General features: G+C 49.8%; 1 protein-coding gene across 2 annotated transcripts; it reads right to left on the bottom strand.

Moving 5' to 3' along the window:
* Positions 1-395: 395 nt before the first annotated feature.
* SDHA (succinate dehydrogenase complex flavoprotein subunit A) lies at positions 396-24,189 on the bottom strand. 2 transcript variants are annotated; one of them, XM_079916125.1, is made up of 15 exons: positions 24,038-24,160; positions 18,724-18,810; positions 17,576-17,737; positions 15,547-15,690; positions 15,159-15,323; positions 14,396-14,544; positions 13,631-13,755; positions 11,933-12,101; positions 10,922-11,117; positions 10,113-10,284; positions 8,197-8,315; positions 6,787-6,898; positions 6,494-6,624; positions 4,568-4,681; positions 396-3,297 (listed from the first exon to the last, which is right to left on the bottom strand). In XM_079916125.1, the coding sequence occupies exons 1-15, from the start codon at positions 24,116-24,118 to the stop codon at positions 3,211-3,213; spliced, it is 2,013 nt and encodes a 670-aa protein (XP_079772251.1). In that variant the 5' UTR covers positions 24,119-24,160; the 3' UTR covers positions 396-3,210. The 2 variants fall into 2 exon arrangements, with proteins under 2 accessions (XP_079772251.1, XP_079772250.1); XM_079916124.1 differs by having other exon boundaries at positions 397-3,297; positions 18,724-18,813; positions 24,038-24,189.
* Between the last annotated feature and the right edge of the window lie 40 nt (positions 24,190-24,229).

The raw sequence follows: 24,229 nt of genomic DNA, 5'->3' as shown, positions 1-24,229 counted from the left end.
CACCTTACAAAGCTGTACAGCAACAGTGGCGACCGCCTTCTTACAAGAGAAAAAGGCAGACCGTTTCCTGCCCCTGGTGCTGCTGACCCAGTCATTTAAAGTATTGATGTGCTTTTGCCACTATCTCCTCGCCTATCTTGGGATTCAGTTCCCTCCTAACCAGGTCTGTTCTAAGCTTTCCATTTATATAGTGCTTCTGCATGGAGGAGAGGAGAAATGAACTGAAAGACAACACTCCCCTAATATTGGGCCAGCCTTTCCTTTGGTCTAATTTCTCTGAGCTAATTGGAAAATGCCTCTTATTATCCTTAGAATTTTTCTAAACATTGGCCCTAGACACAGGGTGCTAGCACTCCTAACACTTTTCAGTCCACCCTCTTGTTCTTCTGTCTTTGGCACATAGTAGGCCCTCAATAAACGTGTTAAATGAATGGACGACCCAGTACCTTACGTGCCCTCGTTCTGTCCTTTGTGCGCTTGTGCACTCACGCAATCTTGTGTTACCTGCCTCACCAGCTTCCCCTCTGAAGACGCTCCGGCTCGTTACTCGTGTTTATCTTCTTATCAGGACCACTCTGGCATTTGGACTGGAGACTTTTCCTCTTTCAGTCACTTTCCCCTTTTACAGCCTGGTGTGGAATTCCAGGCACAGGCTGACTGAGCCCTGCTCTCCCCTTCCTTTCCAACCAATACTCTTGCCAGAATTCAGATGAAAGCGAATGACCTTCCGGTTTTGTTTTTCCCTCTGGCTTCTTACTGAGTAGCTGTCAATTTACTGAACATAGGATGTTTAGTATAATGAGAAACTACCAAACATCTACACTAGCGTTGGCCCACAGCACTTCCAATGAAGGAACTGCTCTTTATCAGCCATCCGAGTGTGGCTACTGAGCACCTGAAGTGGATCAAGGTGACTGGGGAGTGGAATTTTAATGAACTTAAGTGTAAACAGCCATGTTGCTATGGCCGTTGCTATGGGCAGTGCAGGTCTGAATATTTTACCGTATATCTTACCTTTCTGCTTCTTTTGATACATATTAGAAATTACATCTCTCTGGGCAGTATTCTATTTTGTGTTATTTTATTTTTTTAAGATTTTTTTGATGTGGCCCGGTGGTTCCACACCTAGCGGAATTCCATAGGAACTTACATTTCCAGACTACCCACTCCCCAGTGGTTTTCTTAGTCTCAGAATGTTCATGAAAATAGTTTGATGGTTTGTTTTTGGCTCAGAAGTCGCAGACAGACATAAGGAAACCACCCCCATCCATTATTCCTTTGCAACGATCAGCCCTCCTGTTACCCTCCCTTGCTTCAGGGCTACCTGTGCTAGCTTTGAATTCCCTGTCCTAACACTTCAACGCTGCTCAAATGCCCAGGTTAACACTCCCACCTAGTTTACTAAATGCCCCGGCGTCTACTTCCTCATTATACCCACTGGCTGGAATGAAGCGGTCTGAGGCTGTCAGCAGTCTTTCCGCCAGTTATTTTCTCCTGAAAACTACCTCCTTCATATTTGTTAGGCCACATCACATTCCATGCAGGTGGTTTTCAACGTGTGGTCCCTGGACATGTTAGGAATGCAAATTCTCAGGCCCAATCCCAGAACCTACTGAGTCACAAGTTCTGGGGCAGGGCTGGGAATTCTTTACCGAGGTGATGTTGATGCATTGAAGTCTGAGAACCACTGTATTAGGATTGCAAAATGGTGATCTTGAAATTCTATCATTCCTCACTCATTCATCTGCGGAATTCCTCTGTAAAGTTCCCTGATCAACTAGGTTATCGTGAATTGCAATTTGTAGAAAAAGGCAGGATAATCATTTCATCATCTTCCTTTAATTGTCCATTTTCAGTGTCAGGGTTAGTGCCCTAGTTACCTTCAGGAGTGACCAACTATATTTCTTGTTCGGTTACTTTTGGCTTTCTAAAACTATCATTATGAATTCAGTTTTTAATACATTCCATCCATTCCAATCAGATGTGGCCGCCTGTTGTTTGAATTGGTAAACATCCAAAAGCTTCCCATCACACTTTCTCTGCGAAGCTGTGGGAAACAGGGACTGAGACACTGTGGTGGGAATGCAGAATGTCACAGCCCTTTTGAAGAGAACTTACCAGCATCTAACAAAACGACAAGCGCATTTGCCCTCTGACCCCGCAACCCTACTTCTAGAAATCCACTTCTAAGCAACTGGCTAAGAAAATGACTTCACAGTTACTCACTGTGCCATCAACACAAATGTCCTGCCGGGGACAAGGTACGCCCGTGCAGTGGAGGAGGGCGCGGCCGCAGGATGAGTGACAAGGAAGGACCTCCAGGATATGCAGGCAAGGGGCAGGGCCGGCTGTCTAACACAACAGAAATACATACTTGCTTTCTGTTTTCTTAGGACACTGACTAGAAAGAAAAACAACAGTGGGTCCTGCGGAGGAGAGAGAGGAGAGCATGAGGGACAGTTAAGGAGGTGAGCTCTGAACACAACAGGCTTTGAAATCATGTCAATGCTTTACATATTTACAAACTTTGAATTTTTAAAGGCAATCCCTAAACTACAAAAATAGAATCTGAAATGAATGAACTCAATTGCCTCGGACTGGATTCTACAGAAGCCGACCCTGAGACAAGAACTTGGAAGGTGGCCCCAAACAGCATCTGCATGGAGGTGGAAAAGGAGGAAACCCATTTGCACCCACATCAGTTTCATTTAGTATTCGGTCATTTAAATACTTCAGGACACACGTTCACATGTGAAACCATTTGCTTCCTAAGAACTAGGAGGAACCGTCTGTTTTCATTTGCTCTCAGGCACCAAAATGCATTTTCACTTAAACATACACTGCAGCAAAATTTCTGGATTCTGATGCAACACAATAAAAAGATAGTCACGTTTTATGTTTCAGGTCAACAAATATGCCTCAGGTCAAACAGTAAGATTTTAAAGGAACTTGGAAATCAACGCAAGTTTGTAACTTATGTTTCATCTAAGAACTGCGCCCAGTTTTATTATCTCTCAAGAACGAAGCAGGGACAAAGGCAAGCTGAACACTTCCTGGCTGTTGATTACTGGCGAGCTGCCGGCCTCTGGTAGGAATCTCTGTCAAGCGGCATCCTCAGTCACTCGAGGACAGTTTAAGAAGGCAGTTACAATGTGAACACGTGCATGAGCTATTATACATAATTACAAGAGCTGGTAAACTCCGGTCTCCTCAGTAGGAGCGGATGGCTGGGGGGACAGTGGCGCAGTCAGCCTCGTTCAAAGTTCTGTCGATTACGGGTCTGTATTCCAGGGAGACCTAAGAAGAGTCGGTGATGAGTTAGCGCACAAAAACGTACAAACAACCCTCTTGTATACTTTTGGAAAATTAACCATAAAAGCAGATTTGCAGACAAACAGGAACTTAAAAACAAAGGTATTCACGGGAACATTTTTCAATAACAAACTCAGGACTGACTATGTAAATCCATGTATGGAATACAGCAATTAAAATAACACTGTACCAAATTCTCAATGCTTGAAACTAAAACTTAAACTGAAAATGCTCAAAAAGTGGGTGAAACCCTGTATGTACTATTATCCTTTATCCGTAAATTATGTTTGTATTTGCAGTTTTTCCTACTTCTAAGTGAACGATTTTATATACATACGAAACTTGAAAGAAATATTTCAAAATGATAATAAAAGATCTCTCTGACTGGTGAGCTTATAAAGGTTGATTTTCTTCAGTCTTCTTGTACTTTCTAAAATGAGCATGTATTTCTTTTACGATCATAAAAAAACCCAAACACTACAAAAGTAGGCTTGTATTAAGAGGATCGTCTGAATACACTGTCAGAAAAGAGCCTACATGAGGAACTATGAAAATTGCTGTCTGCCTGTATTAAACAATCGCACTAGGCACTCTAGAAGTATAAGGACACAGCAGAACTTCTGTAAACCCAGATAGACAATTAAGACTATCCCTTAGGGAGCTCTGAAAAGCTTACACTTTACATCTTAATTATTTCTGAGTCTTAATGCCGAGCAGAAAGGCCAAATGGGTGAGTTATGCTTTGCTGGGGTAAGACCGACGGGAGCCCCACTGCTCTCTCAGCTGGTGGTTTCCAGGACCCTGCTGGCCCCCTGGCCCTCCCAACTTGTTCCCTGCCCGGGGAAGTTAAGAGCTGAACAGCATCCCCTGGGCTTCCCTGAGGCTGAGGCTGCGTCCAGGTGGTCCAGTCAAAGGGAAGGGAGGGGAGAGGTGCCTTCCCGCCCCACCCCCATCCCTGCCCACAGCTCTCTGTGGGCTCAGAACCTCCATCTGCCCCCCTACAGCAGGCCTCTGGCGCTGGCCCACCCCTGCCCAGCACCAGCACAGTGGGGGCGGCCCTTATGGACCACCCGCCCACGCGGGGTTCTGTTTCCAGGCAGAAGCCTGACTGTGTCTTTTCAGTGGTGTCTCAAATCTGTCCACAGTCCTTTTAAACCCATGCTGCTTCTCCCGGTTCACCAAACACTGACCGGCATAACATGAGGGACGGCCCATGCGCCATGGCGTACGTGAGCAGAACCCGTTCCCCGCGTACCTTCCCAGTCCTGATGTCCACGTAGGAGAGCGTGTGCTTCCTCCAGTGCCCCTCAAACGGCCTCTTGTGCTGCCCCTGGATGGGCTTGGAGTAATCGTACTCGTCAACCCGCTCCTGAGGCCACAGAAAGTACGTTTATTTCAGACAGTGCCGTCAACAAACATTCTACACGGCAAAACCAGAAAACACGGCAAAACCAGAAAACACGGCAAAACACGGCAAACTCCTTAAAAAGATACACGAGACTAGTCTGACATTAATTCCCCAGATCCCACTCAACAAGGAGGTCTCCATCGGCAAAGCGGACCTCGTGCAGAGCCAAGACCTTCCCAGTCCAAGCATGTCTCTACAATCCCCACCGAAACCACGCGTGCAGATCTGACCCGGAAGGGCACATGGCAAGAACACGCGCCACCGACCACCACACGCAGAAGAAGGCCACGAGACTCGGGATCCCTCGGCCAGTGGCCAGTCCTCTAGACGCACCCGTGGGCCCTCACTGATGACCTGTCAGTCCTCTGGACGTAGAGATAAGCCCTGCTCTCTGCGCTGGCCCAGCCTAGGGCCCCCTCCCCTTTATTCATCCCATCTGCACCCCAGCAGTCTGACAAGGTCAGGCCCCGTGCAGCACAGCTGGGCAGCAGGCTGCAGCACGGTGGGACCCAGAGCTCCACTTCTGCATTTTCTCTCTACAGCTAGCAGACGGGCGTTGGAATTAAATTGATCTTTTATGCACTTAAAAATATATCAAATCCTTTTCCTGTCTTTTTGCTCTGTACTCTTGCAGAGTTCGACTTTTTCTTTCAGCCTTTTTTATTTAAATGTTCTAGTTTTAGCAATTATATTAAATTTTTCAGAAATTTTTAAAGAGAGGCTGAATGCTGCTAAGGAATATCTTGCACGTGGTAACAGATAAGACACACAAAAGCCTCTTCAAATAAAACCCAAAACATCCAACTACTTAGCAGCTTCTGCTGAGGGAGGCCAGGCTCTTGCCGGGGGCAATGGGGCGGGGAGCACACTCCCTCACTCCCGCACCCGCACCAGTGCCTCCGGGAGGGGAGGGTCGAGCCGCCCAGGGTGAGCGGGCTCTGCCTGCACATGTGCAGTGACGTCTCAGCCGCAGGAACCAACCACGGGCTCTGGGAGAGGCTTCTCCCAGACCTGTACCTTTAGATGCCCTTTCTCCATGCTTGGTGCACAGGACGAGTGTGCTCACCACCCTCCTCCTCTAACCAAGTACTCAGCAACTGGAATCCAGCTCCAATCAGTGTCTCGTGGTGGATCGAAATCCAGTTCTTCTTGCCCAGCCTCTAGCTGAGCCACCCAAACACTGTCCCGGACCAAAGCCTCTGTGTCCACCACGGGAAAGCAGCTCAGCTCCTGCTAATGTGCTCCATCCTTAACTTGACGCCCCCAAACAACCGCTTCCATGAAAATCTTAACTACCACATGCCGAGTACTCTTCTCTGAAGAATCTGATAAGTGAGCTCTGCATAAAAACCAGTTCATTAAAACAACGGTGATCCAAGATGAGGCTCTATAATCCTTTCCCAAACCAGAGGTGGGTCTGAAACAATGAGTTACTCGTCACTTCAAGTCAGCAGGTGAGCACTTCCAGGCAACAGAACCCGCTGCACGCTAACCTTCGCCCTAAAGAGGCTGAGAGATGCAGCACCGGATACTGATCCAAAGCCAGAACAAGGTCAAACTAGTACTGAACTCGGTGAGAACAAAGGTACGAAGGTTATCAGAAGAGAAAAAGCATTCTTCTCAACTGACTTGCGGGAAGTGCAGAGAAAGTGCAGAGAAGTGAATGCAGAGAGTGCAGGGTCAGGGCTGAGCAACGCAGCGGGGAGGACAGCGGTGCACGCGGTGGTGGCAGTGGTGGGCGGGGGGCGGGGGGGGTTGGACATGAAGGTGCACCTTGAAATCCTCCCTGGCATGAGCGCCGCGAGACTCCTTCCGGGCCTCTGCTCCATAAATGGTCTGCAGGGCACAAAGCATCAGGTTCTGCAGCTCCAGGGTCTCCACCAGGTCAGTGTTCCAGACCATTCCTGGGCACACAAGGCAGCCGTCAAAGACAACAGGATGCAGCCAGTGTCCACTCGGCAAGGACGAGTTACGTCAGCGCTAAACGGGTCGGGCTGCGCCCAGAAGCAGCCCGCCCTGCAGACATCCAGCAACAACCGTACGCGGGGGCCCGAGGAACCACTCACCCCTGTCAAACGTCTTCAGATGCTTTAGATCTCCATAGAGCTTGCTGATCTTCTCACAGCCTTCCTGTAACACGCTTCCCACACGGAACACTGCGGCATGACTTTGCATCGACTGTAATACAAAATATTTGTAAGCTTTTAATCCATGTGGAAAAGCCACACCAAGAACTGTTAAACCTTTAGGTTCTTTTTCTTATGCATTTCATTTTTTGTAAAATATTTATGTAAATAGAAAAACTAGGAAATTCAGACTGTGACTTTATTACTCTGAATTCTAAAACGAAGTTTGTTTGTGAGAACTTAAAAGACCTACTCTTCAAGCAACTTCCAAATGTATAGTACAGTAACATTAACTATAGTCACTATGCTGTGCGTTAGATCCCCCGGCCTTATTTTCACCTGGAGACTTGTACCTTTAGATGCCCTTTCTCCATGCTTCTGTTCCTTCACTCCTGCCCCCTGCCTTACCATCCCATGAGGCCTCCCCGAAGCCCAGTCTCGTTTGAAGATAGAACCACAGAACCACAGTCTTAGGAGAATGGCCATATTCACCTTTTCCCTTTTGGTGGTGTCTGTGTGGATGACCCAATGGAACCCTTTCAGGATGCAACTAAAGCAAGGGGCTTCTTTCCAGAAAATGCGCCCACACAGAAATTCTTGCAAATAATTTCAAGTGGATAAAGGTCTCATTCATGGACCAAGAATCCCGGTATTAAAGAATTTGATTGATTCCTAGCTGTTTTACTTACTTATTTATTTATCTAGGGAAGTCAACTGGTATTTTTAATTGACCTAAACCTGTGTTACCTCACGCAGTAGCCACTAACCATGTGTACCTACCTACATTTAAACTGAAATTGAATAAACTTAACTTAGACCGGCCTCATTTCCCACGCTCCACTATCACGTCAGAAATACAGACCGTTCCAGCGGACGTGCTGACGCAGGTGAGCACGGCTTCCGCACGCCACCCACACTCCCCTCCTGACCTCATTCAGGGGCATCAACGGGCCCAGTTTAAAGACATTTCCCAGAGTTGCCGTAAGTAGGTGTGATGATGGGATTATTCCTCAGCAACGAGAAGTGCTGGGCTTGGGAAGCTCCCAGCTGGGAACCGAGCTTCTCGGACCTTCCACTGTCCCTCCTCCTTCAGGCTGGGACAGAAGACCAGGGCCAGAGACGGTCTGAGCAGGGAAGCTGCAGCAAACGCCTAGCACGTTTGACAGAAGGCCGAGTCCTGATGCTGCAGAGTTGCTGTGTCTGCCCTGGGCGGCCCTCTCCAGCCTTCAGTGTGGAAAGCACACCCTTTTATCTTACTCGGGCCTGAGCTCGCCTCCGTGACTCAGCAACCCCAGTGCAGGGCTACCAACACAGCTGGCCCGCTCATCCAGAGCGTGTCCAGGCTCCTACCTTCTGCATGTTCAGCCGTAGTTCCGATGTTCTTATGCTTCCGTTGGCAAATCTCAATTTGTCAAGATTCATGACAGATTCTTCCCCAGCATTTGGTTTAATCAAGGGAACTTTATCTCCTTTAAAAAAGACAAAAAAAAAAAACGAAAAAAACCACCAAATGTGTATTATACCTTTGCAGGGAGTTTGGAAAATGCATGCATAACCTGAGTTAATATTCCACCTGGACCACTCTATCCCTGAGGAAGCATCTATTGACCTGGGGCCAAAGAGTAAACAAAAAGACAAAATTTCTGGCAAAAAGTTGGTGCCCAATAAGTAATCTTTGAATGAACAAAACAGAAACCCTCTCTTAAGGTCAAAAATTAGATTTATGCAAACAAACCTTGCACTGCTACTCTGTGAAGGAAAAAAACTTCATCCTCCATAGCTATTCTCATTCTGCCCAGCCCCGTTCTGGTTCTCAGACCTGGTTGTGGGGGGGGGGGGCGGGAGGGGGCGGGCGGCACCTGGCTGGAGGTATTTAACAGCCTCCTGCTGACCCTGGCCCTGCACCCCCTTACATAAACCTCAAGATCTTCTGTTCTTGCCTTTCTAAAAAGATAAACGCTTTGAGGGTTTTTAAGCTGCCCTGGGATGACATGTTTTTAAATGTATTTTCTGTAGAAGGTAACGCACGCAGGTGTGAAATACAGAAGACAAAGTCCTGCAGCCACTCTCTCTCCGAGGCGAGACCTGCCCAAGCTCTTCTAGGCAGGCAATTTTGCTAGCTTTTGTTTTTAATGCTTTAAAAAATGATCATTCCGTAAAATGGAGTTTTATCCTTACGTGCACTGTTCTACAAATTTGAACACACACGTAGACTCCTGTAATTATCACGATCAGACTATAGAATTTAAGCATTTTAACGTTTAATATAGTCCCACTTTGGGGAAAGTAGTGGGGCAAACACTTTTCCTCTCCTTTTGTCTTTAGAAACTAAAGCATAACGAAGGTGTGATACCACTTTTAGTGCAGTTTGCTGCTTTTGACAAGCAGAGCTGCGTCAGCCCCACCACAAATGGACCCAGACCCTGGTGACCACCCACCGTCTCCTGCCCCAGCTTCCCTTCTCCAGATGCCACACACAAAAAACTGCACATATGTGGTCTCTTGCGTCTGGATCACACAGCCTAAGGCCCACCCGTGCTGTGCACGTGTGGGCAGTCTGTTCCTTTTTAATGCTGAGTTCCCAAGGTTTTAAACGCATGCATTGATCCTTCAGAGAGAAAAGTATTCTCAAAACACTTCCTTTTTCTCGCTGTCAAAGAAAGGGAACCTCAGATTTTCTGTTTTGCTCTGAGAGATTGCTCCCGGGCTCTGGCGACAGCAAGAGGAGCACTAGAACTGTTGTGAGACCAGCACATGCAGCTTTTCCTCGGCAAATGACTTTAAGTCACCACAAAAGAAAATCACTGATGGATATCCATTCTCTCACTGAGGGGAGAGAGCTGTGACCCATCTTCTATTTTGTTTGCATTAACTCCTCCCTTTCTCCCTTAACAGATTTAGTTATAGTTTGTTTTTAGTATTTTATTAATTTTCTCTAAGTACCAAAAAATTATATATTCATTTATACCTACCATTTAAAACATTTCCTTGGAGATAAGTCATACCAGACAAGTAGTATGGGATAAACCCCTGTTAAATAATGCTTTCCCAACAGTGATTTTTCTGAGAACATGATGACTGCAAAAAAACCTGACTGAAGTTACTCTTCTAACTGCCCCACCTACCCTGAGTCTAGCCTCAGGTCTCTCAGCATAAAAATCTCTGACTTTCTGTTTCCTCGCTTCCAGGGAGGGAAACCGGACGCCCGCTAGTGACCGCGATGCAAAGCGCCCTGAAACAGCCAGACCGCCGGAAGGAGCACGCACCAGGCTTGCAGGACTCCGCGATGCTCAGCGCGCACGCCCGGCCGAAGACGACCAGGTCCAGGAGCGAGTTCGCCCCCAGCCTGTTGGCGCCGTGCACCGACGCGCAGGCAGCCTCCCCACACGCGTACAGGCCGGGCACGACCTGGTCCTGGCCGCCCACGTGCTTCAGAACCTGGCGAAGAAGACTGAGATTACGGGGTGCGGTCTGCTCAGCCCCCCTCCCCTACAGTGGGGGGTCGGAAGGAGAAACGGTAAAAACTGGGCCTGCACCACCGACAGGGACCCCCACAGACACCGTGCAGCCTCCTTCCCTGGCCCCCGTGCCGAAGTCAAAGGACCCCAGGGCCACTCCACACACCCGGCAGCGCCTCACCCACCTCCCGACGTGCCCCTGCGCGCCCGCTCCGACGGTGGGCTCACAGCAGCGGAGCATGGCGGGCGGAGGGCCTTCAACGGGGAGGCGGGGGACTGGAGTCGTAAGTCAGCCTCTTACAACAGTCCCACCCAGCTTACAACAGTCCTGAGGACTGAAACCAGGTGACTAAAAAGCTCTTTGTGAGCCGCAAACCATCCAAAGGTGTTAACTGTAAACACTTTGTAACACACAAGCATGCAGGAAAAACTGCAAATGACCTCATGTCTGTGACTGCGTACCAAGAAGGATGAATCAGTTATCAGCGGTTACCTGAGGTGTGAACGCAGACACCGCAGCCAAGCCGAGGCCCCTGCCCTGCCCACCAGACTGCCCAGGGCTTCTGAGGGAGGCCCCGCGCGAGGGGCCTGCTGTGGCATGGGCTCGGCACCCTTACCTGCCCCTTGTAGTTGGTGGGGATGCCGCCCATGTTATAATGCACGGTGGGAAGCACAGGGATCGGCTCCTTGGTGACGTCCACACCCGCGAAGATCATGGCTGTCTCCGAGATGCCAGGCAGGCGCATAGCCAGCTGTTCCGGGGGGAGGTGGTGCAGCTGCAGGTACACGTGATCCTTCTCAGGGCCACAGCCTCTGGTGAAAGAGGACATCACGCCGTAAGGTCGAGAACAGCAATCCAGAAACCGTGAGGTCACAAAATCCTGGCAGCACACGAGGTTCCACATGCTCTGATGCTGGAGAAAATGCTCCCTTCATTAAGGCCACCTTCTCATGGCGTCTCTTCTCAGCACCCACCATGTGCCAGGGTAGACACCAGGTGCTGGGATGCAGCCACGAACACGACGGAAGCCCTGCCCTCACCGGGCTCCCACCTGAGGGTCGGGAGGTGCCGATTTGCCACACTCTCCCTGGTGGATGCATTACAGGGGTCTTTCACACCAGATGCTCCAAAGAACCACCTGACGTCTCCTTTCTTGTGTGCGAACGTGACGCCTCACCCGCAGATACTTAACCAGCGTCACCACAGCGGCTCGAAGTCCGGCACTGAGGCCTCACGCTGCTTCACTGAGGAACAAACAACCCACCCACCTTGAGGGCCCCAAGCACCCGGGACTTCAAGCAGCATACCAGCTGAAGCTCGCGCACTGCACTCAGGACAGGGGTGTGTCTTCTCCCCCATACTGTCCGCTTCTGTCACACACTCACTCACACACACAAACCATGTGAGATGGACTTACAGCTAACTGGCTAAACTTCTCAAATGTAGAGATCCTAAACTGACAGACAACAGTCAGAGGTAACTGCACATAGGCCGCCGGGGTGGGCGGGGTGCCGACAGTCACACAGAAGCCCCCCAGCCCGTGCTGAAATGCAGACACAAATCACAGCCGCCAGAGGGGTGGGGCGTGCAGACACGCTCAGACCCCTCTGGGTACACGCACGCAGACCTTCCTTCACGGATCTCCAGGGTCATGGAGCGGGATACGACGTCCCTGGATGCCAGGTCCTTTGCGACAGGAGCATAGCGCTCCATGAACCTCTCGCCTTGACTGTTGATAAGGATGCCTCCCTCTCCACGGCACCCTTCCGTGATGAGACAGCCAGCACCGTATATGCCTGCAAACAACGAACTGATTAAACAAGTATAACCTAAGGACCGCTGGGCCTACATCTCAAATGCAGATGTCTTTCCCAAGATACTTTGGGAGGAGACAGAAAGGGTGTGCGAAGAGCACCACACTCACGAGCGTAAGAGAGGAAAAGTTAGGGCACAGCGCAATGCCGCGGTATGAAAAACGCAATGACCAAGCTGCAGAGAAGAAAGGTCGGCTGCGTGGACGACGCGGCTCTGCTCAATACTCCGATTACAACTGTGCTTTAAACTCTCAACACGACAAAGTTTATGTTAAGTATCTCGGTTTTAATTGTTACTACAACCTTATCAGGTTTTAATTGCTGAATGTCCTTCTGCACCATGAAATCGTGTTGGCTCCTGTAGGTCCAGAAATCAGCTTGGAAATGTGGCGTATCAAGTAACCGAACAATACGGCAATGATCACTACACCGATACTTGAGTTGCACCCGCTGTGTACAACCCTAAGTCTCACCACAACCTGTGGGATGGTCCCCCTCTGCCGAGACAAGCCCACCAATGCGACGCCGGGAGACGCAGAGCCCCAATCCAAATGTGGCAACGGGGAGTGGGGAGCTGCGCCCCGATCTCAACCGTCCCTCTGCGTAAGGAGCACGAGGACGCCCGGCGCTGGGTGTTGCGCGCCCAGCGTAGTTTGAAGGTTATCACTTTTCTTAGTGCCCCAAAGGGTTACCTTGCCTTTAAAACAAGGTGCAAATTCCTGTATCTCATCTTCCAGTTTTCCTAGTTTCAGTGGCCATGTCTTCTGGTGGTTTATTTCTCATACGTTGAAAAGGAAGCAAAAGAAATGGAGCTCTAACTACAGAGGGAATTCCGAAGTCTCAGACATTGTACTGGTTAAAAACAGCAATAAGACTACCACCTACTTCTTTTTACTACTCATCCCTGCCAGGGTCAGAAGGAACACACGGACGGAGCAAAGAAAAAAACAGGCCCTGTTCTTTAGTACAGTGGCAGCTCCTCAGCTGACAGATCAGTAAACAGCCCAGAAACAAAGTTCAGGATGGGATTCACCAACTCCCCTCCCAGGCCCCCTCCCACGTTCGTGCACTCATCACCCTCACTTGTGGACATCTCAGGGCCCCGCCTGCCGTGCTCTGTCACTGTGGCAGCCTGCCATCTGTCTGTGCCACTTCTCCACTCAAATGCATTCCCTCTGGCTCTACTGACCGAGGCCCTACCATGTGCTGGGCGCTGCGAAGACAGCGGTAAATGAGGCAGACCTGCCCCCACCTCCCAGGGGGAGCTGGCACCCTAGTCGAGGAGAGGGACACCAAACAGTCACGGCCTCGCGTCTGGCTAAGTGCGCCGAGACAAGGCGCGGAAGTAAGACGCTGGCCTCCACTGCCTTGGGGGACGCAGGGAAGAATCTCCTCGGGGAAGTCACGAGTTAGGATGTGAGATATGAGAAAGCAAGTGCACGTAACTGCAGAGGAGCCTTCCCACAGGTACCGAGCACCTGAAAGGCACAAAGAGCCTGATGCCATCCTACCTGTGGGGTGGAACTGAACAAACTCCAGGTCCTGGCAGGGAAGGCCTGCCCTGGTGATCATGGCAGTGCCGTCCCCGGTGCTGGTGTGGGCGGATGTGCAGCTGAAGTAGGTGCGCCCGTAGCCTCTGGAAAACAGACAGGCCGGCAGAGAGGTGACTGCACGAGCGTCCCATCAGGACCTCCTTTCTAATGGACTGGAGTGGACCAAGCACCCAGGCAGCACCTCTGTGGGTGCATGTGCACACGCTGCCCTGGGCAACTGGGACGGTAGCCTGGGGGGCAGAGAAGGCGCTCTCGCTTGTACCTCAGGGCGCTTCTGTGCTAAGCAACTGATTTCCCTGATAAAAACGTATAAGATAATAAAACCTAAAAACATTTATGGATGCACTTCTTAAAACGGTTAAAATAACAGACTGACAGTACATAAGATGGAATTTACTTATTTTCCTCATGTGAACAAACAACACTCTTCTACCCCAGAAATCAGCGTAAACACAGCATCCCTCAAAGCAAAGGAGACGCTGCTCCAGACAGCATCAGACTCTCCAGGCCTGTCTCCTCAAGGGTCCTCCCAGCTATGAACTGCTGACACTTTCCTGCCGCCGTGAGGCAGGTGTCGTCCCTCAGGCCCACAAAGCCACCCCTTGCCGGGTGAAGTCACAGCCTGCGCCTCCGCCATTACTCCGGGACACCCCTACTCTCATCAGAATAAATAAATTCAGCTCGCCTGCAGAGAAGTTGAACACGACTAAACCAGGCTCTTACCCAGTAGCTACAACAGTGTTCTTTGCTCTGATGCGGTGGATGGACCCGTCTTCTATGCACAGAGCAATAACGCCTCGACACTCCCCGTTCTCCATCAGGAGATCCAAGGCAAAGTACTCCACAAAATAGCTGGTATCATATCGCAGAGACTGAAAAAGAAAGAAAAACAACCAAAAAAGGGGGTCCCACATTTGCAATTGCACTGTTAAAGCTAACAGATTAGAGACCTTGATCTGGAGTGGGCACAGCGATCAGGCGGACCCTAGCGGAACACTGGCTTGGAAAAGGAGCCACAGACTTCAACCCATGGATGGCAGTGCTGATGCATCGTGTGACAACTCAGCTGTACAAACAATGCACCTCAGAAGAGGATGCCGCACGTGGGACACATCTCTCAGCTCCACACACCCCGAGAGGCGCCAGAGAGGCAACACTAGCCTCCCCTCAGAGCTGCTGCGAGAGCTGCGCCCGTGGGCCACGGGGTCCCGACTTAGCCCAGGGTGTGCTGCACGGCGTCTGCTGCCGTCTGGCCACTTAGTCCAAGTAAAGCAAAACGCTCAGCACGTTTGTGATGACTATCAATGTAAGTTTTTAGAACAGATACTTGCAAATGAACAACTATCAAGTTACTCTGCTGCTCAAAAAGCGATCCCTGGGCGGACAGGCTGACACGCTGACCTGTCCCCGGGGTGGCCTGCTTCCCATGTCACCACACGCCTGGCCTGGCCGCGTCCCACCACCCTGTGCACCCAGGGCACCTCACCCTTCCATACAAAGTGTGCAGCAGCGAGTGGCCAGTGCGGTCGGCCACGCAGCAGCACCGATGGGCCTGCCCGCCTTTCCCGAACTTGAGGCTCTGTCCGCCAAAGGCACGCTGGTAGATCTTCCCATCTTCAGTTCTGCTGAACGGCATGCCGTAATTCTCCAGCTGAGAAACGGAAGAACACCGAGCGCTTTAACGGGATCCAGACGCTCACGGCTAACTCACGCTAGAACACAACACAAATCTGCAAGCCCCGAACGAACACATTCTACGGAGAGCCCAGCAGCAGAAGACAGGAGCGTTCCCGTTAGAGCAGCTCGCTGCAACCTGCCGGCTGAGCACTCCCACCACAACCCCCCCTGCATCGGACAGCCGGCAAGGACGTTACCTCCACCACGGAGGCCGGGGCCTGCTCCGTCATGTAGTGGATGGCATCCTGGTCCCCCAGCCAGTCGGAGCCCTTCACGGTGTCGTAGAAGTGCCACCTCCAGTTGTCCTCCTCCATGTTCCCCAGGGCGGCGTTGATCCCCCCCTGAAACGCCAGCAGCCCCGTGAGCTACAGCAGACTCACCTCCCCACTGCCTCCTGCCCGGAGCCAGATTCGGAAAAAGCCAGCTACTCGCGCGAGAGGGCCAGTGAGGGATCTCACCGTCCGGCAGACTCCGAAGCGCATCTCCTCCCCCTGCAACCTAGAGGCAGGGCCCAGTTACGGCATCCCCCAGCCTCAGGCGCCTCACCCATGAGAGGGACCCGGAGCCCAACCCCTTGGGGCGTCATCTGGAGGGTCGGCAGAGGTTCCTCAGATGAGGCTTCTTCCTTACCAAGCCCGGCATGTAAAAGGGATTCAAATCTAATAGCTTCATGACAAACGTTCCCAATGGTACTGGAGTGCAGGCGCTAAAGGCAGAAGCGCTTCCTGCCGAGGGCTCAGAGCCCCAGCCCCCACCCCGCCCCGAGCCTGCCCCTCAGTCACAGGAATCGCAGCACACCTGCCCGCCCCCCAAATTAAAACTGCACATCTCTTCAGATAATCTTTCTCACAAGGCACGGTAACCTCCCGTTCTCCCAGTTGTTGCTCAGTCATAACTCCTGAGTCAGTGCTCTCACTGGAATCTCTTCAGCTGTGGCTGCTGTGCGTCAGTTTCCCATGTTATGCTTGGCTACCACTAAACGAGTCACTAGCACAGAGCAAGGAACGCTGGACAGACACGCACCACGAGTCACCACGTTCCTTCCTCCCTCCCTCCTCCATCCCCTCCAACCGTAAACCCAAACACAATCCTGATAAAAAATGTTAAGTACCAGGGCAGCAGAATGTAGAAAGCTGGTTTAAAATAATGCAGAAACGAAACTGCCTTCCAAAGGGGTTATATAAATTTATATCCTCACCAGCAAGGTAAAAAAAATGTGTTTCCCCATAGCCTTGCCAACAGAGTTTTGTCAAACTTGGAGTTTTGCTAATCTAGTAAGTAAAAAATAATATCTCAATAAATAAATAATACAAAAACATGTGGCCCAGTGCATGCAAAAATGCTGTTATCCTTCCCCCAATTAAACCTTCTTTTCTCGAGAACCAGCATTCAAGTTAAGCTACCCTTTTCTCATTCTTTTTATTGCATTACTATTGCACTACCTGAAAACTGTGCAATACCGTTCAAAATTACCTGCTTAGATCTATTCTTGCTTTTAGACAATGAATTATCCAAGGGTATTTATTACTTATTCTTCAGTTTAAAAAGCACAGCTTTCGAACAAAGTATCTAGGCAGTTTAGTGCGTAAAGAATGTGGCTGGACCCTGACTATAGCTATTCCAGATGTAACGGTGATGGGAGCTCTTGTTGCTTCGTACAAAGTCAGCACACCCTCTGTTGTCTCAATGGGGAAATGCGTTCAAATACCAGAAAAGATGGTCAAATGTGATTGTAGAATACTACCTGCATACCAGCTGGGCACTCCCTATAGTGTGCCTACAGTGAATAAACAAAATAATAAAGTCACATAATTTCCCACCTTACTTTTTCTTCTTCCCTAAATTCAGAGCATTAAAGGTCACTGTTTTCTGTGCTGCAGCTTCACACCATCATCAGAGCTCGTCACCACCACTCGAGGTCTGCCCTGAGGTTCCTCCGGCAGGCACAGAGCGAGCCCACAACAAACTTGTTCACATCGGGTAAGGGCAGTGAAGGAGCTCACACCATGATGGAGGCGGGCATGACTGGAGCAGAAATAGGAGTGACAACAAGGCTCTGGGCAGTGGGGCGGGGACAGGGTGGGCAGAGACCTCCTGGCGAGGGAGCACCAAGACCAGAGGGAGCCCAGTGGAGGGCGGCCCGAGGCGGGAGGCTGCTGTGGTGGAGCGCCGGGCTGTGCAGTGCCTCGCGAGCACCAAAAGGACGGAGAGAGCCCTTTCTCATACCTGGGCTGCGACGGTGTGTGACCTGGTGGGAAAGAGCTTTGTGACGCAGGCCGTGTTAAACCCTGCTTCAGAAAGGCCAAATGCAGCTCGCAGGCCCGCCCCTCCGGCGCCGACCACCACTGCATCGAATTCATGATCCACTACTGGGTACTGAGTAGAAATCTGGAAAAGAAAACGCCCCCTGTCAATCACTGGTTCAACTAGGCCAGACACTGAGGCTGTGGTTACGGTGAAAGAGTCATTGCCACGCCCAGAGGGCCTCCATCCTGTGCTGAGGCTGCACACCAGGTGCAATGCAGTAGTCACAGCAGACGTGGTGGGCTCACCCTCGAACTGAAAGGGGACGGCCAACAGCTCTCATCAATAGCAGAGCACCAATCCCACGGAGCTAGGGCACCCACCATTTGTTGAAAGGCCGAAAACTAAGTAGGGGACCAGGGATGCAGAGGAAAGCAACATCACAAATCAAAATACCAGTTCTAACTACGGTTTTTCTTTGCAATTATCCTTTTTACTTATCTTCTCTTTTTACATTTATACCCACATGCATGTACAAATCTAAGCTTACAGTGTAGTATAGATCATGATTTGAAGCTTCTCATGAAAACACTGCAATGTTGTTTCATTTAGATAAGGACAGTCCATTCACCTGAGTGACCATCCAGGAACCAAGGACACAAGTCTACTGCAGGTCCATGTTGTATTTACGACTGAGAAAGCGCCAACAAGCATTCAGTAACTATTGTGAGCTTATGAGATAGAAACTTAGAAGCAAATTTCAGTTTCTTCAACAGACCGCAGAAGGGCCTCGTAAACACAAAAGAGCCCAAGTTGCTACACAGTCCTCAGCTGAGGAGGGTGTCTGTCACCATCCATTCCAGTAAATACCGTTCATCTGACATTTGTATTTCATTATTTTTTTACTTAAAGTTGAATCTGGCTTACAGATATGTAAGAGCTACAAACAAAAAAATGTTAATATCTATGCTTGTATTTGTACTATAATTAAGTATTATTACACTAAAAATAATGAGCATGAATGAAAAATTTTTAAGTAAAACCTGTGTTACTCAAATACATTAAAACCTGGTATAGAACCCTACTCCGTTAAGTCAAAAAAATCACTTATAACAAAGTCATGAACTTACTGCGTCTGAAACTTTAGCGGACGACCTCTTACTGCTATCAACGGTGAAGTGAAAACTGCGGGCTCCTGTGTGCGATGCTGCTGGCCGCTGCTGAAACACAGATGGAACACTAAGTGTCTTCACGGAACAGGGGACTTGTAATTAAAACTTCCCTTCTAAGTTGACAACCTTCTTATGTACCCAGGTGCTCCCTTTTAAAAAAAAAAATTTAATTTATTTATTTTTGGCGGCGTTGCTGCATGCGGGCTTTCTCTAGTTGCGGTGAGCGGGGGCTACTCTTCGTTGCGGTGCGTGGGCTTCTCACTGTGGTGGCCTCTCTTGTTGCGGAGCACGGGCTCTAAGAGTGCAGGCTTCAGCAGTTGTGGCTCGCGGGCTCTAGGGTGCAGGCTCAGCAGTTGTGGTGCACAGGCTTAGCTGTTCCACAGCACGTGGGCTCTTCCCCGACCAGGGCTCGAACCCGTGTCCCCTGCATTGGCAGGCGGATTCTCAACCACTGCACCACCAGGGAAGCCCGCTGGTGCTCCCTTTCACCCAGAAGCCTTACCTGGAAGCCTCCACTTAACCCTGAAGGTTAAGGCAAGGGCTAAGGACCCAGGGCAGGCCCAGGAGGCGAGGAGTTGGCACTCCAGCGAAGGCCCTTCTAGGTGAAGTTTGTTTCCAGACAGGACACTGACTCGGGAAATGACAAAAGGCACACTTTCACATTAATGTCTTAATTTATGGTACTTCGTGGAGAATGGGGAAGGCATCTGTGCTGCCTGAGTGGCAGTTTTGCCAAGAATGAAGTACCTTCCCGGGATCCATCCCAGCCCTCTGCATGCTGGAGCTCCCCTGTGAGGTTCTGCGGGTCACTGGAGGAGGCGCCAGGCAGCGCGTTGGGAGTGGGTGCTCCAGAGCAGGCTGTCACTGGGTGTGGTGACGTCCCTTCCCCGAAGACGAGAAGATTCGGCCCCAGAGATGCTCCTGGTCCTGCCTCACCACTCTCCACACCTGCGCTAGGCTCAGCCACGCCCCTTTACCTGGCATACTCCGCGCGCCGTTCCCTCTGCTAGGACACCTGTCCCTGGGCAACCTCTACAACTACAAGTCTCAGCTCAAATGTCCCATCCCATAACCATTTACCCAAGAAAATGGTGTTAATGAAATCCCAGCCCAGCATGAGCGGCAACCTTCTCCACAGGCGAGCAATGGCCAGCAACTTAGGGAATGAGTTTTTCCATTCTGCTGACTGCATTTTACTAGACCACTGATAAAACAGTCTTAGAAATATCTCGAAGAACAGTTTTGGGAAATAAGTACATTCAACGATGACAAAAGGGATGCCTTCAAGTATTCTGCAATTGGAAGAGATGTTTCAATTCTGTGGGGAAAGAAATTATGCTATGGGACAAACAAGTGGGGATAACAGGGAGGAGAATTACCAAATACAAAATGAACTCCAACTGAGCCGTTTGAAACTGGACAGACTTCCCTGTAAGTGAGGGACTCAGGCCGGAGCTGGACGACCTGGCCGACTACTTGCGAGCAGCGCCAGAGATGGCTCCCCCTAACTCTGAGACTGAGTGGTAGCTGACACGAACACGGAGTTGACTTTAATAGCTCCGATTCAAAAGTAGTTTCCTGGGTTTTTCAGTAGATCTGAACTGATAAGAGTCATACTCTTGAATTCTCCATTTGCAATGTTAAGTACGTTTGTTTTTATGGACAAGACCACTCTTTCAGATATGAACTAAAAAAACAAATATTTTTCAGCTGTATAATTTTTAAATGGTAAAATCATATTTTAACAAAAAACTAAGTCCCTGAAAGAATTCTAATACAAATGTTCTTGAAAATTTCATAAAGAATTATATAAATACAGCTAATAGCACCAATAAGAACAGTACATTTTGATGCCAAATTAAAATTAAAACAGAAACCGTGGGATTCCCTGTTTATTTCTTCTTTCTAGGATGTTCACACACACACACACACACCCCACAAGCACACGGTTAGCTTAAAAAGCAGTAGCTACCGTAAAGAAATCTTTAACAAATATCATATTATCTCTCTGTGGAAAACAGTAACATTATTTTTTGTATCTAAATCCAATTTGGGGAGTGATATCAGAATCTGGAGCCCAATTTTAATCCCATTTCTGTCTTTAGATAAAACTTGTATTATGTCACTTCTTAATCTAACGTTTTTTGAAGAGAAATTATCAAACCTTTCCCAAGAGGGTAACGAAAAAGAATGCAGAAATCTACCTAAGGTAGAATTAAAAGAACACAGAGCTCTTAATAGCATAAAAGTACAGGTGACTGAATTAGGAGGAAAAGGAGAGAAAAAGTGAGAAGGGTAGAGATACTGATGCCCTCCATCCAGCAAAGTGGTGCTGGGGGCTGTCCTCATCTAACAGAATACACCTGCGAATCATGAACAAGAAACCAATTTGTAAGCACAAGCTACACAATTACAAAAGTAGACAATAAAGGATCTGAAGTGGTTGCATAATTATATTGGGAGAACTGAGGATGTGGGTAGGAGGATGGTTTAAGTGAGCGAAATCCTCATTTACCAGCAAAAGTCAATGTCTAAACTGGACAAAAATGCACCTGCATTATCAGCTAGAGAAATGGAGGTAAACACCAGGGGCCAATACCAAAAACAGTTCAAAGTTGTTTCCACTGGGGAAAAGGTCTGGGGAAGGAGGTGGTCTTATACCTTTTCACTTATAAGGGCTTCTGTACTGACATTTTCTTTTCCAACCATGTGTAATTATTTTCACTAAAAATGTAAAGGTTTTTAAAACAGGGATGTTTCAAATACCATTCACATGATTACCGAGGGCAGGCTGTGAGCTGTGGGCCTGGCACGGAGGCCAGCTCTCCCAGGTTACCTCACAGAATCCTCATTCACCCCACAGAGAAACCGAGTCTCTTCAGGACGCAGCAGCTCTGGACTGGGTCTGCCCGGCTGGCTCCAAATCCTGTACTGTCCCCACCATCTAGGGACCCCTGGGGAAAATCTCTGGGACTCCAAACTAAGATGAATATCCAGGCTGTATGCCCAAACTGAGCCACAACTTTTCAAGTGAACCAGGAAGAACATGACACGGAATGCAGAACTGAAAACCAATGGCATTATAATTATCCCAAGAAACAAAACGTTACTACAGTGGCCTAAATAATGTAAATCTAGATACACCATTAAGACATACTCAGAATGATACATTCAAAGAGAAGAAGCTGACTTATTCTAGAACAATAGCTTGTTGAAAATTGAGAAATCTCAACTGAAGGGAGAAGGTAAGCAACTGAAGTTCTTGGCTTTACCTTCCCTTTCGATTTAACTGTCAATACTTTGCAACAGTTTGTAAAGTCTGTCAGTGCACTGGGACAACGGGAAAGGAAACAAAGGCAAAATAGGTTTGATAATTTTGTAACTTTAAAGCAGCTGTAAATATGACTTGGAAACACCACAGAATTGAACAAAATGAGATAAAGAAAAATTTTGTAGACTTTATTCAAATTATCCTCATCAAGAAGGCTTTATGAACATTCCTCGGCTGGAGATCATGAATTCCTTTCTTTTTTTGTTCTGCTAATTTGATGCTTTTGTTCTTGCCAATCTGAAACTCCAATACACAGCTTGTGGACAGATTAATTTCCATAGACGGAAATAATTTCCAAAGCTATCTACATCAGAATAAAAAACCTTTAGAAACCCAAGACCATCTTCGGCAGACCTAACCTGTGGTTCAACTTTGCTAGCTCTACCTTGCCATCATGCCATCATGTTCACAACCACCTGAAAATGGGACCATGGTGAAGATTCAAGGAGACAGTGGAGCGCAGTGCTGGCAGCCAAGAGCGGGTTCAACCGAGATCACTTCCAATCAAGCCAATAAGAAAGGAGAGGTTTAGGCTCCAACTTGTGGTGCGCCGGAACTTTACTCTTACTTTCAGCTAAAAGCTCACAGCTGAATTCCTTCCAGCCCAGCTTGCGTAAAGGACAGCAATATTTTCATAAAATGGCAAAGGGCGAGGGGTAGGTGAAGGGTGTCTGCAGGATGGAATAAGGAACTCCTGGTTCCAGTCTGGTCTGAAGACAGACGTGTCAGCTCTTCCCCAGTTACCACCACATACCAAATCTGTCATCTCACGTAACGACAAGGGCCCACTCAGAAGTTTGCTCAAACTTTGTTGACTAAAACTACCGCACTGACCATGGACTTTATTTCCTGCTTATGGACCCCCTGCTACAACTGTGTCTTAGAGCCCAAGATTTGGGGGCTGGGGGAACCTCTGCTCAGTAAGAACCAGCAACACATGAAAGCATTTAAAATGCTTTCTAGTGTCGGTAGGTTGTCCGACTAAACCACCTCACATTTAACATTAACTTTTAATTCCTGTATTTTAAAAAGAAGAAAACTGTGGGCATAATTACAGGCATAAATCAAGTCAACATTGTTGAAAGCCTTGGTTCCCACTGGGACCTTTACTTTGTAATTAAATTACTAACTAGTAGGCTCGAGGAGTTCATGTAAAAGAACCAAATAACTAAACCCTCTAAATTCAGTGCTTCCAATAAAACCCCCCAGGGCTTCCCTGGTGGCGCAGTGGTTGAGAGTCCGCCTGCCGATCCAGGGGACACGGGTTCGTGCCCCGGTCCGGGAAGGTCCTACATGCCGCGGAGCGGCTGGGCCCGTGAGCCATGGCCGCTGAGCCTGCGCGTCCGGAGCCTGTGCTCCGCAACGGGAGAGGCCACAACAGTGAGAGGCCCGCGTACCAAAAAAAAAACCCCAAATCGACTCTGAAGGCCTCACCGTCAGGAGTGCAGGAGCCACGGTCCAGCAGCCAGGCCTCGGGAAAGCACATCCCGGACCGACCCGAGTGGGGCTAGCGGGACTCCGCAGCCCAGGAAGACACCCGCCCCGCGTCCGCCCCGGTGGCTTTGCGGTCAGTGCTCAGGGGTCACCGCACAACACCCAGAAGCAAGGTCGAGCCTAGTGCCGGGGCTCCGCTCGGATCCCACCCGCCCGGGTCCACCGCGATCAGGCCGCCCCGGGCCCGTCCCACCGTGTGACCTTGGGCGGCCGTGTCCTGGAGCGCGCGCCCGGGGCTGAGCGGGCTGCCTCGGCCGTCGCCCCGGGCTCCTGACCGGGCCCTGGGAGGGGACGGGTCCCGGGCGGCCCGCAGCGTCGTGACCTTCACCGCGCCGCAACCCGCTCGGCTGGAACAGAGTCCGGCGGGCCCTCCCCAGCCCGCCCCACCTCGGGGTCGGGGTCGCGGGACCCAGCGTCCGCCCTGCCCCACCCGCAGCGCCAACTCACCGCCCAGGTCAGCGCTAGGTGCCGGGCGCGAAGCAGCCGCGACACAACCCCGATCCCTGACACAACCCCGATCCCAGACATGTCTGCCCTCCGCCACGGTCCCGCCAGTCCCCGCGCAGACCGCGCCTGCGCACGTCGCCGCGCTCGGGGCCGACGGTGGTGGGGCGGGACGCCGCGCCTGCGCACATCGCA

Source organism: Stenella coeruleoalba (genome assembly GCF_951394435.1).
Source record: "Stenella coeruleoalba genome assembly, chromosome: 3".
Taxonomy (NCBI): domain Eukaryota; kingdom Metazoa; phylum Chordata; class Mammalia; order Artiodactyla; family Delphinidae; genus Stenella; species Stenella coeruleoalba.
Note: the sequence above shows the minus strand (reverse complement) of the source record. Positions and strands in the feature narration are given on the sequence as shown.

What these genes read in the sequence shown, in the direction of transcription:
- SDHA (XM_079916124.1), bottom strand. Translation starts at nt 24,118, where the DNA reads ATGTCTGGGATCGGGGTTGTGTCAGGGATCGGGGTTGTGTCGCGGCTG. An exon ending in ACCTAGCGCTGACCTGGGCG is followed by an intron (nt 18,814 to 24,037) that starts GTGAGTTGGCGC and finishes TCTGTGTTTCAG; the next exon opens with CAGCGGCCAGCAGCATCGCA. An exon ending in TACGGCTGAACATGCAGAAG is followed by an intron (nt 6,899 to 8,196) that starts GTAGGAGCCTGG and finishes TTTGTATTACAG; the next exon opens with TCGATGCAAAGTCATGCCGC.